The sequence below is a fragment of the Vanessa atalanta genome, chromosome 5, assembly GCF_905147765.1.
Source record: "Vanessa atalanta chromosome 5, ilVanAtal1.2, whole genome shotgun sequence".
NCBI lineage: Eukaryota > Metazoa > Arthropoda > Insecta > Lepidoptera > Nymphalidae > Vanessa > Vanessa atalanta.
This window is the reverse complement of record NC_061875.1, coordinates 826,106-839,105: the sequence shown is the minus strand read 5'-3', so window position 1 is coordinate 839,105 and position 13,000 is coordinate 826,106. Positions and strand designations below refer to the sequence as shown.

General features: G+C 29.1%; 1 protein-coding gene across 1 annotated transcript; it reads left to right on the top strand.

Moving 5' to 3' along the window:
- The first annotated feature begins 1,111 nt into the window (after window positions 1–1,111).
- Window positions 1,112–10,561, top strand: LOC125064291. Its single transcript, XM_047671253.1, has 8 exons — window positions 1,112–1,284; window positions 1,762–2,341; window positions 3,000–3,203; window positions 3,922–3,966; window positions 5,451–5,682; window positions 7,322–8,329; window positions 9,290–9,589; window positions 10,551–10,561. The coding sequence occupies exons 1-8, from the start codon at window positions 1,112–1,114 to the stop codon at window positions 10,559–10,561; spliced, it is 2,553 nt and encodes an 850-aa protein (XP_047527209.1).
- The last annotated feature ends 2,439 nt before the right edge of the window (window positions 10,562–13,000 follow it).

Genomic DNA, 13,000 nt, shown 5'->3' with positions numbered 1-13,000 from the left:
AGGTTAACCGCGCCGTAACTGAACAGCAACAACAAAATATTGAGTATACACACTATACTCAATATTTTGGAGCTGACCCTGGATGGTATGGTAAATTCTGGAACCTAAATCCAAGCGGACATTCCTGGAAGAATGACAAGTATTCCGATTAGCGTTTAATAAGCCTTCGTACTGGGTCCACAATCGGCTAAGTAAGCAAAAAGAGCGTACTTTCACGTTGTATTATCGAGTCGTACCATAAAAAAGGTGAATAATACAAAAAAGAATATTAGTACATTTTTTAATGATACACTGACTTAATAATAAAATTTATTTGGTAAAAGTCAAATAATACGTGCTCTTGGCTTTATAAATAGTTTAACGGCTCTATGGTTTACAAATAAAGAAGATTTCGAAGTGTCAATGTCAAAAAAAACTGGTATTTTTTAAAAGCTGTATAGCTGTATGTTTTAATAGATGTTATTGTAATATAATAAACAAATGTTATTTTTGGATTTCCTATGGTATATACAGTTATATTATAATATATTTAAGAATTTATAATTTGAAATTTAATAAGTTTTATATATGTATTATTTACGTAATTTTTTATATTATAATTTCTATCTTATTAATTATATTAAAATATAAACGATTGATTATGGAAATGATATTTTGACTATTCAATTGCAGGTTGTTTTTTTGTATAGTGCTTCTTAATGCTCGTCCTATATTTAAAAGTGCAGTAAATAACGATATTCCTGGAGATGTAACCAATTTAAATACTAAATACATAAGTATGGATAGACAATATGAACACCATGACAGATCATGTAACGAATGCAATAAACAAACAAAATTAAAATGTGTTATTCCAATAACTTTATACAATCGAAACGATGGAAAGCTTAAAAGACAGGCGACGCGTAAAGATTTAAATAGAAAAGACTTTGAAATATTAAAAAATATTCAAGACTATCAAAAGTACGATAATAATTTGCTACAATCACAAAAAGCGGTTACAGGGTTTGCAGGCAGTAAAAATATGTATGGATATGACGAAAAATCTATTACTAATGAAGACAATACAGACAATAGTATGTCAGATAATTATGAGTCTATAAATATCAATATGATGGATTCGACTACCGAACGTGTGTTTATGGGGACGGCCGAAATTGAAGCCATTTTGAATGAAATCAAACACAGAGAAATTCAAATGATTGCTCAACATGAACCTTCAATATCGGATTTAATTAGCAGTACTGTTACAGAAACAACCTTTGTTTCAAGTTATCATCCAAAGTTACGAAAAATGTTTCCTAATTTCGCAATTAGCACAATTTTATCACTTGATAAACACAATAAAATTATCATAGAGAGTACATCTGTAAATAATATTGCAATGGATAAAAAACACCAAAATAATATTTATCCTCGGTCATTGAAAGAAGATGCTACTACGTTAGCGTATAACGTGGAAAGTATGTTACAAAAAAAGTGTAAAAATGTTTATAACAAAATAAAAAATAAATTATCAAATGATTGCAAAAAAGGAACGAAAAAAGTTAAAGAAACAATCAAAGAAAAAATTTGCGATAAAACAACTGCAAAGCCAAAACATTTAACTAAAACAGCAAATAAGTTTCACAGAAATATTACCACGACTGCACCGGCACGAAAGCCGGTAGCAAAAACAACAACAGTTAAAAAAAAAAATTATACTTCAAATGTAAAGAAGAATAAAGTAACTACAACATTACACTCAATTCCCGTTTTGAGCGACGATTATTCCATGCTGTCGGTTTTTGAATTACTATTAACAAAGACCCATGAAAATAATATGATGAATGTATTATCAACAAAAAACTTTCCGATTAAACGAGAAATAAAGTCGGAAAAAAATATTGAAAATACAAGTAAAGATAAGAATAATTTTCAAGTGATTGACTACGCAAATATTGATTATAATTTCAATGGTACTACAACTTACGAGCAAAACGATCACTATGATGTACCAGAAGATACAAGTTTTGAGTCTCTTAGCAACAAAATATCTTATAATGATTATGTCAATGGTTTTAAATATTATTTAAACCGTCAAAAAGATCCCGATGATCTAAGATTTTCAAATTTTATTCGTTATCAAGCTCATAAACACCACAAAGTAGATGATATAGGAAAATACATTCTTAACAAAATCCCTCAATTACCAACAACAAGACTAAAAAGAAAATTTGTTGAGACAGAGACTTTAGATGATCAAGATATATCGACTAAAAGTGAAGATTCTTGGTTTAAAAAACATTTCTTTATATTTTTAGATAAAGATACTCCTAAAAAATTTCATTCAGTACAAACAGTAACATTCAAAGATTTTGATTCAAATCTTAACAAAATCACTAAAAATTCAAAAAATATTGCTACTGACTTATATGTTGTGAATAATAATATTACTACACCTATGACACCTTTGATTTCGAAAAAAAATAATCCAGGTACCTATGTTCAGAGTTTTTTTAAGGTACTTCATAAATAAATTGAAAGATTCAATATATGTAGTTCAAGAAATTCAATTTCAGTTCTTTAGAATGAATATAATATTGGTCTCAAGTATTAAGTTAATTTAGTTAATTGCTTTTTCACTTTTTTCAGATTTTTCGAATAAAAACAATAAAATCGACTTGAAAATAAATAATAAAAGAAATAATATCGGAATATGGAATTTTGATAAAAAACTTAGACTTAAAAGAAACCTAGACCAGGAAAAAAGGTCTCAAGATATTAAATCAACTTTGAGTTTAAAGAACATAGGGTTCGTTGATATTGATTCTGTACAAGTAACATTGATGACGGAAAATCCACAGAAATATAATAACAAAATAGTTAACTATATGTTACCTAAATTTCGTAAATCTAACTGTAAAATAAAGAAGGGAAAACGAGAAACTGATTTAAGAGTTCCACGTTTTAATATATTTAAAACTTTTAAAGGAACGCATAAAGCTTCGGCGAAACAGAGTACAGGAAGACAACATATTTTTGATTACGAAATTTTATCGGACATAAATAAATCTGATAGAAAAAAAGATAAAATAAAAAATAAAAATAATGACAACAACGAATACGAAAATAATCGTAATAGCAAATATGAAAGTGAATCTGCTTTTAAAATTGATGACATTATGAAACAAATTCCAAACATTTCGAATGATTTTACAACTATATATCCGTTTCGTAAGCCAAAATACACCAATTTTCATGTTACAACATCGAGATCTAAAGATTATCATCATAATATTGTTAATAATGAGAAACTCGGAATAGATCACTTGAAAAATAATTATTTGGATTTACAAGGTAGTCTTTTGACCACTCATTAAAACTTTACAAAAAAAAAATTATTAAGTAATTTGGTCTTGGTTCAAGCTTCTTTCCTGTGGTTCAGTAGCATGTGTAAAAAAATTGGTAAATTTTCCTGAATGATATTGAGCTATAAAACTTTTAGAAATTAATAATATGATTAAACTTAGATCGATATACAATGAGGTATACTAGTAATACCAGAGATTGGAAGTCTGCCTCATTTTTTTTTAATTTTTATTAGAAATTAAAGCCACAGTCCAAGCGGTAGATTTGCGCAATTTTCTTAATATTTCTTTTTCAAACTAAAGCGATGTCAATTAAAAAAGGTAGAGGGAATAAATAAATGTAATATATATCGTTCTACATTATTATTTATATATTATTTCGTCTGAGTTGTCTATTAATGGTGGTTTAATTGTTCGGTATTTCATTCGCTATTAATTATGCATGTCATGTACAAAGATTGTGTCTCTATCACAATAGTGACTGTAACTTTAAAGTTTATTTGAATATTTTTACGGTTAATAAAATTTTATTTACCGGTCTTTAGATAAAAGAACTCAATTCCTCAAAAACAAGATGAATAAATATCCTGAAAATACAGAAGATGACTCAACAGATGTGAATTATAAATCAAATTTGCATTTAGCAAATAATTATAATAAAGAATATTATGCTACCTTCCCATCTATTTCAAAAATGACTAAAGATAGCATCGGAAAGGAAATTGAGGATTTAAAGAACAGAATAACAAGTTTCAATGCTGATAATGCAAACGAGGATGTTACGGGCCTTAATAGCAAAAATAATTATAGATTTAGAGGAAATGAGGTTACAGTAAAAGCGTATCCTTACAAACAAACACTAATAATAACTAAACCACCGGAAGTCGCAAAATATTCAAGAGACTACAAGCAGTATTTAGGACAATTTAATAATGTAGACCCTGATAATTTTGATTGGATGATAAAGAATCTGAAATACGAATTAAATAAAAACAAACACATTCCTAAAAAAACTACAAAATGTAGAAATAAAACTGAAACATCTAAGTCCAAACTTTCATATAAGAACAAAGATTTAATGAAGACCGTCACTAATACCAATAAAAAAACAGATAAAAATCGCGTTCTTAATAATAAAGAAAAAATACATAAAGATAATATTAAAACAATCTCAAATAATAAAAAAACATATTTAATCATTGATCCAACGTACAATGATAAACTTATTTCAAATACGAAAACAATGAACACAGATAATTATGATGAAATGTTTTTATTAAAATTTACTAAATCCACTCCACCTAACGAGAAAATTAAATCTGAGGAAAATTACTCATTTGAAGGCAATCCAAGTCATGGTAAGTACGTTAAGTCATATAAATACGAAAATAATAAAGTATACATTTTTGCATTTATAATGTATGTTCTAAACATTGGATGTTTGTTACTTAATTACTTAAAAAATGCTGAATGAAATCCAACGTTACTTTGGCAAAGTATATTTATTATTATTAGAATTTATAAATAATAAGGATGCGTATAGCTGGAGTCAGACCTGTATTACTTAATAATATTATGAGTACATGTTAGTAATACGCATCACAATCCAATGCCGACGAGAGTACTTTATCGGATAGTCGGTTTTTCGACGAATCCATTTGAATGTTACGTTAGTACAGATTGACGCGTTACCAACAACACACGCAGGTATTGCTTTGAATTTCGATGTGATATCAATACTATCATCTGATATCTTACTACGAAAAAACTAAATTGAAGCCCGGCTGAAAACTGTGCACGCTACGCGTATTTTTTGGTAATTTTGCGCTTGCTTTTGTAATTTTAGGCCAGTCTTCAGCTTTAAAATTGTACACTATAAATAAATTATTTTTATTTTATCTTAATAATTAAGAATCAGGTCATAAATCAAAGTAACCTAGACAGATTGATATAACAATTTGAACATTTCTTTGCAGCTATAAATCATTCAAAGATGAAAAATCAAAAATCAAATGTACGTATTAAAGCCTTTATTATGAACAGTCGCATATTTAGCATTCATATAACTATATCTGTACATTTTATTTTATTATGTTTTAGAAAAAAACAGGTATTATAAACACTCCACCTGAACAATATTTTAAGACTCCAATACCTATGGAAATGGATGAATTCAACAAATTTTTAAGAGATGAAAATATTGATGTGCTATCCGTCACATCTCCTTTAAGAGATACAGTTTCGAAAATTGTCGAGTCACGGAAATCTAGTAGTAAAAAGCTGTCAAGTTACCAGATGCTAGACGAAGATTTAAAAGCATCAACGAGTAATGGTATTCAACTATTTTTGTTTATATATTATTGGTAAACGGAGGAGCAAATAGGCCACCTGATAAAAAGTGGTCACCACCACCCGTTGACATTGCCGCTGTAAGTAATATTAACCATTCTTTATATCGCGAATGCGTCAACCTTCGATGCTAAGATGTTACGCTCCCGATAAGATGTGCCGATAGTTACACTGACTCATTCACCATATAAGTAAATACACACCATAACACAACAATACCAAGAATTGCTGTTTGGTGGCAGAATATAATATTATGCTAAGTTGGTGGTAACAGCCCAGACGAGTTTGCACAAAGCCCTACCACCAAGTAAACTAATAAATAAAATGCCTGTAGTACTTATTTTAGATTAGATAGATAAAGATAATTGACAATAAAATGAGAAATTTCAAAATGAATTACATAAAACTGCAATAATCTCTGAATTAAATTATTTATCAGCAGCATACAGACGCCGGCTAGATAATCGAAACATATTAATGAAGAAAATGGCAAAATATAATGCTGATTACATTGATGATACGACAGTGAATCTGAATGCCGCTCGATTTTCGCATATATTCAAAGAAAATCACTTAAAATTCACATTATTGAAATCTCTCCTTACAAACAGCGACCTGGCTAAATCTACAACCAGCATGAACGTTCCAAAAAGAATGCAAATGAGAGGAGAAAGTTTTAAATATGATATTATTTTCAATGAACTAAATAATCGGAACCAGGACTTAGACTGTAAGCTTTCGTCATATAAGTTCGATTAAAGTTTGTAATTTAATAATGATGAATATAAAAAATATGTGTTAACAGATGATTCGGGAATTGCATTATCCGCTTATAGTAATACAAATAATAAGTAAGTGAGTTTTATTCAGTTTTTTGTAAAGAAGGTATATTTTTATAATATTTAACATTAGACTATAACTTATTGGTATTAGATAATTTGATTTTTATGTAACATTTTTAATAGCAATTAATTATTAAAAAGTTTTAATTTTTTCACCAGCCAGCTGGCGGTTGATAGGTCGCTTGAAGATAGACAACGCAGCCGAAAGGGTAATGATAATTTTAAAATAGATGCTACTACTAAAATTATTTATTATTGTTATTTGTTTAAAAAAAGCACGCGGACAAACGGCAAGTGGTCACCTCAGTAGTAGCTGGTAATGAAATAATGTTGATATACCTTATATTGTAAATGCACCGCTAATCTAAGATGTTGTCTTGATCTTCTGCATGATGAAACTGCATGGCAAATTTAGTTGCTTACGAAATCAAACAATAGTTGTCGATATTTTTGTATGATAGTTGTAAATTATAAGACTTTTTCATATTTTAGCTGTACGGACTAAAAATATACCGGCGAATTTTGTTGAAAATTCACGGGTAAATATTTTTCAATTTAGCTAATAAACTTTAACTAATTTAAATAAATAGGATTAGCCTATTTTCCAAACCTTATCAATCCGAATATTTTTTAATTTTCTTGAATTATAAGTATTTAAGATTGTAATAATGTTGATATTTTTGTAATAAATGACAAAATGTCAACCAACTCAGAAATATTGGAGCCAATAATTGCAGACGTTATAATCTCAGGTAAAATATGATAATTGGTCAAATTTAGTGAAGAAAAAACATAACAAGCGGGACCTCAGTGATAAGAAATATTTTACGGCAAAAGATGTTGCCGCCTTAGAAGTCATTGTTGATATGATGAAAAGTACCCCAGGTCTTGAAGGAAACAAAAAAACTAAAGAATATTCACGAAGTAATAAAAACAATTCGTACACACCTTTATTAGAGAGAGAAAATCAGTTAAATTCAATTCAAATTCATATCGCAATTCCACCAAACGCTAGCGATAGAAGGAGGTCTATGGACTCTGTCAACTTTCGTAAAGTATTTTCAGCGGTACTGTCGACTCCAGTAGATTTAGAATATCAAATACTAACTTTCGATGAAACTACAATTGCTCCAACGACAGTTATGCAAAACATACTATCTCCAGGCTTATATTTATTGGTTGAAAATACTAATACTACTTGTCCTAAAGGTAATTACGAATTAAAGCCATTAAGCTTGATAGAAACTTCTAATTTAAATATAAGTCATGCAACAATAACACAATCAAAAGCAATAGACTCAATGAAAAATACGAAAAGTTTACTATTAAATAAAAATCCGATGAAAAATTATCATAATTTTACAACAGTTAATGACATCAAATGTAAGCGTAACATAAATATGGCTCATACGAGCAAGAACTATAATTGGAGACAAAAAATTGCAGTGAAGAAAAGAAATATTGATTTTAATGCAGTAAAGAGATTTTTCGGACATGATAGGGTTTGTCGATGTCGCTGTAAAGTAAATAAGCCTATGTGCAAATCATGTGCTGAAAGTGATAAAGTTATTACAGAATTAATGATCGAGTTTAATAACTTAGAGAAATATGTGACTGATCATTGCACAGAAGTACAAACTTTCTTCTGGATGAACCCGACAGGTGGCAAAAAATTAAGAAGTGTAATTCATAGAATTGATAAATGCTTGAAGGATTACTATAAGAGAGTAAAAGGCAAATGTCAAGGACGAACTTGTCAAATGATATCCTCAAATATTGATAAACGAAGTTTACGTGTCAACGAAAATGATCATCAGTTACTGAAAAATCTAATTGTACTATTCAATAATTTACAAAACATATCTAAATGTCACGTTGATAACGAAAACATTTTCTTATCAGGTAAAAATTTTCTAAACACAATCAGCAACTGCTTAATGAAACAAATGTATAAGAGGTCTTTTACAAACAACGATGAAGAAATACCTACGAAAAATTTGTATTCACTTAACAATATAAAGATTAACCTCATATGTAATAAAGATTCAACACCTACAGCTTATCTACCAAAGGACAATTTTTTTGAAACGAATACTGAAATGGGTTTGTATTACGATATTACCGGAATAGAAAAAGAAAAGCAAAAGGGCTTGAAATCGTTTTTTAGAAAATTTTCCTGTCGAAGAAAAAGTAAGAAAAACAAAATTGATAGCAACACAAAAAATATGAAATCGAATATACAAATAAAACATCCCTTATTACAAAAAGAGGAACATTCCCTATTTAATTATTTTAATGGTTATAAAAAATATAAACGTATGAGTGATTTTCATTTAAAATCGACTTACAAAAATAATATGTTTTTTGACGGTACATATAAAAACACGAGAGCTATTAAAAGTGAAAATGAAAACATTTCGAAAAATGTTTCTAATTCAAGACTAAATGTGATTAAGGATTATAAATTATCTGATTATATTAGCGAACGAACAAGAAATAATGCAATTTTAATAAACATGACATCGACGACACTTATATTAAGCAGTCCAATTTTGTTGTCATCAAAGAAAACAAAATATGTTAATTCTACCACCACATCAAGAACTAATTTAATAAATACGTCGAATCAATTGAGTACCACTACCAGTAGTGTACAGAAATTTAAAGCTAAGTCATCAAATAATTTGATAAAAAGTGCAATCTCATCAAACGTCAAATCTAATAATGTAAAAATTACAAACTCTTCAGGAGACTGTGACAAGAGAATTGGTGGACAAACGAGAAAGTTTGATGTTTTAAGCAAACTGAAGCGTTTTACATTAAAATATTTGAAAAATTCAAGTCATACTAAACGCCACCAAAATCATGTAAATAGAGCTGTTATTATGCCCACTTTACCTAAAAAGTATACAGTGACAACAACTTTGAAATACAGCGAAGTTAGAAAAGATTTTTTAACAGACAACACAACACCAAATAGCCCAACGATAATTATATTCGACGATATTCCGACTTCAACGAATAATCACGAATATTTTGACATAAATTGTTTCTTAGTAAAAAACAAAATGGGATATAAAGGAAAAACAAATGATGAAAGAACATTGTTAAAAAATAAACTCTCATATAAATCAATGGACAATATACCTATTAATATTCAATTAAACAGCTTGAATGAATTGAATAGTCAAAAATCGTAAGTAAGATAGTTTAATTGATGTTTTATTCAATGCAATATTTGCTTTAAAATTAATATTTTTTTTAGGATTCTGGATAAAATTATATCTGGCACAAATTCCAATGATCACTATGATGAACCTTACAGCATTCAAGATAAAACAGTATCAACTTTAACTTCCAATTGTCACTATGACAGGCTTCGCAGCCTTAATAATACACTTAATTTATTTACAAAGGATTGTTCCACGGTAAAAAAAGCAAAAGGATTTATAAATAAGTTAGCTGAGAAGTTTGTTATTAAAATTGTACCGCAAGAAAAAGACGTGGTTGGTACTGATAAAATGATTTTCCTTTTATGTTGAGAAAATTGTAGTAGCTTGGTGGTAGGGCTTTGTGCAAACTCGTCTGGGAAGGTACCACCCACTCAGATATTCTACCGCCCAACAATAGTACTCAGTATTATTGTGTTCCGGTTTAAAAGATGAGTGAGCCAGTTTAACTACAGACACAACGGACATAGCATCTCAATTCCCAAGGTTGCTGGCGCATTAAGGAATGGTTAATATTTCTTAAAGCGTCTATGGGCGGTACCACATTCCATCAGGTGGTCCATGTGTTCGTCCGCCATACTATACAAAAGTGGTAATATAAGAGATTACATATGACGTGTTTTAAATGTCAATTTCAATTAAATGTTCGTGTAGTTGTAGCGTTTATTATATTTTGATAATATTTATGCACGTGACTTACACGATGCATCCAATTTAATTGAATTCAATTAATTGTTTTTTCCTGTTGATTTTTGACAGAAAAATGTATTATTTTTAAGGTAAAAAGTGATATAGCAACCAGTACGACCATTATGATGTCAAAACAAGGCAAAGAACAAAAACCATTACGTATAAATAACAGTGCACAACAACTAGGTGAATATATTATTAACTTAAATGAACATTTATTTTTGGTTTTAATTATTGATATTTTGATATTAGTAATAATTTAAAGATTTTTTATTGGTGTTGTGTGTTTGTAATATTGAAGTTGAAATAGTGTGCGTGTCTACAATAACAGACAATGTTGAAAACACATTTACTCCTAAATAAGAACAGAGCCGTTTCATCTCATTTTTTAGTCACTCAGTTATCACTTACTGGCGCAGTTACGTGTATGTTTTTTTTGTTTTATTATAAAACATACTGCGCTGACTAAAATGGTAGGGAAGCGAATGACTTTGTATGATTACGGAATTATCCTTATTATATAAATTTTATTTATTTTAGATCAGAGCACGTTATCAACAACAAAATCAACCTTTGTTTCATCGACGTAACTTGTGATATCAACGACCAAATTGGTACGTGAATTTTTAAATATTTCTTCCTGTAATAGGAATAAATTTATTTATGTACAAGGCTTTTTGAAACATTTTTAAGCTGTCTTTTTACTAGACAAGATATAATGTAAAGCTTGCACCGTTTTTGAACGTAGATTCGAGCGAGAGAAACTGACAAGGAACTCTGTAGTTACTCTTTCCCACTGATCAAATAACACAGCATGGTATTAAAATTCAACTGAATATATTTGTCTTGTCTAGATATCTAAATAATATTACCATACGACTAATGTTTTGGTAAAATAAGTAATTCAATAATCATTTTATGAATACAATTTTATTTTTAATTTATTAATTGGAAAAGTTTTAAATTTCGGGATTTAATTATAGAAACGAATACTTTTCCCACGAAGTATTTTGCAAAATCGTGTATTCGGTTTTACAATTTTATTTTCTTGTGTTGATGACTATGATTGTAACTGATTCTATTAAAATAATTAATATTTTTACTATCAATTTTCTCATATTATTAAAGTCTTTTAGAGCCACTGTCTCATTACGAGGATGCCTCTATTTCGCATATGTTGTATAATTTAAAAAAAGTTGGCTTAATGTTAATTTAAGATTGAAAATGATTTCCCAAATCTGTATCTATATCTACTTTCTATACCAGACGGACAGACAAACAGATAGGAGAGTTAAACTGAACAGGTTAATATTTAATCTGATGTACGGATATTTATTTATAATAAGATTCTAAAATCAGAAGAATTATTGGGTTGCAACAACAATATTTTATTTTTGAAAACAACAAACAATGTTTCAAAAATAATAAAAATATGATTGACATTATCCACTGAATCACAATAGATATCATTATTACAATTGATAAAATTTAAGATTAAGATAATTTTATTAAAAATATTGAAAAGGGACACTTTGTTTAAAACAATATTAGTAAGTTTTTTGTTGCATAATAGGTATGCGGACTCGCAATGGGCCACTTGAAGGTAAGTGATCTCCATCACCCATAGACATTGGAAATATTAACACAACACAAATTTTGAGAGCTAAGATGTTATGTTCCTTGTGCCTGACATTACACTGGCTCATTCACCCTTCAAACCGGAACACAATATTAATAAGTACAGCTGTGTGGCGATAGAATATCTAGTGGGTACCCAGACGGACTTGTACAAAGCCAATAGTAAATTGTTATTACGTAATCAGCAAAATATATTAAAACGACAATTAGAAGTAAAGAACTTGAATTGATAAATAGTGCTCGCCCCGTAGTCGAAATTTAACAGAAAATTTGTATTGATAAGTTGAGGAACGCAAAATATATTTACGTGTCTGCGTCGAACATTTTTAACATGAAAGTTCGTCAATAGCTGCCAAGCGTAAAAAAAAGTACAGGAGAAAAAGGTACTAAGCTGATTTCCCTTTGTCCATTTACAGAACGATGTTTATCCATGTACTTTAATTCAGTAGATACTATATTATAAACATTATTTTCAAGCCCTTACAACTCGTCAATTTATAAATCTGACGTCATACGTGACGTTACCGTATATTTGATATCTACTAATTAACCAGTATTTCAGGATAAAAGTTGTGTCAGGGAAGTGGATGTCTTTTGATCGAAATCTATACGGTAACGCTACAGGGGTAAACTCGATCAATATGCGAGAAGCCTGACTGACTTTAAATGCTCGAACAAGGCGATTTAATTATTGAAGGGTCGTAAATGACTAGAGACTGCGATAAAGAATTATTGAATTATTGAATTTGGTATAGCTTACAATTTTTCATTGTAAGAAATATGTGTTGTTCGACGTTTTTTCTAGTCAATAAAATCGCAGTCTACGGCTGAGCTTTTATACGGATTTAACACTAATTAATTATTTATTATTATTTTATCATTAAAAAATCTACAATTGAAT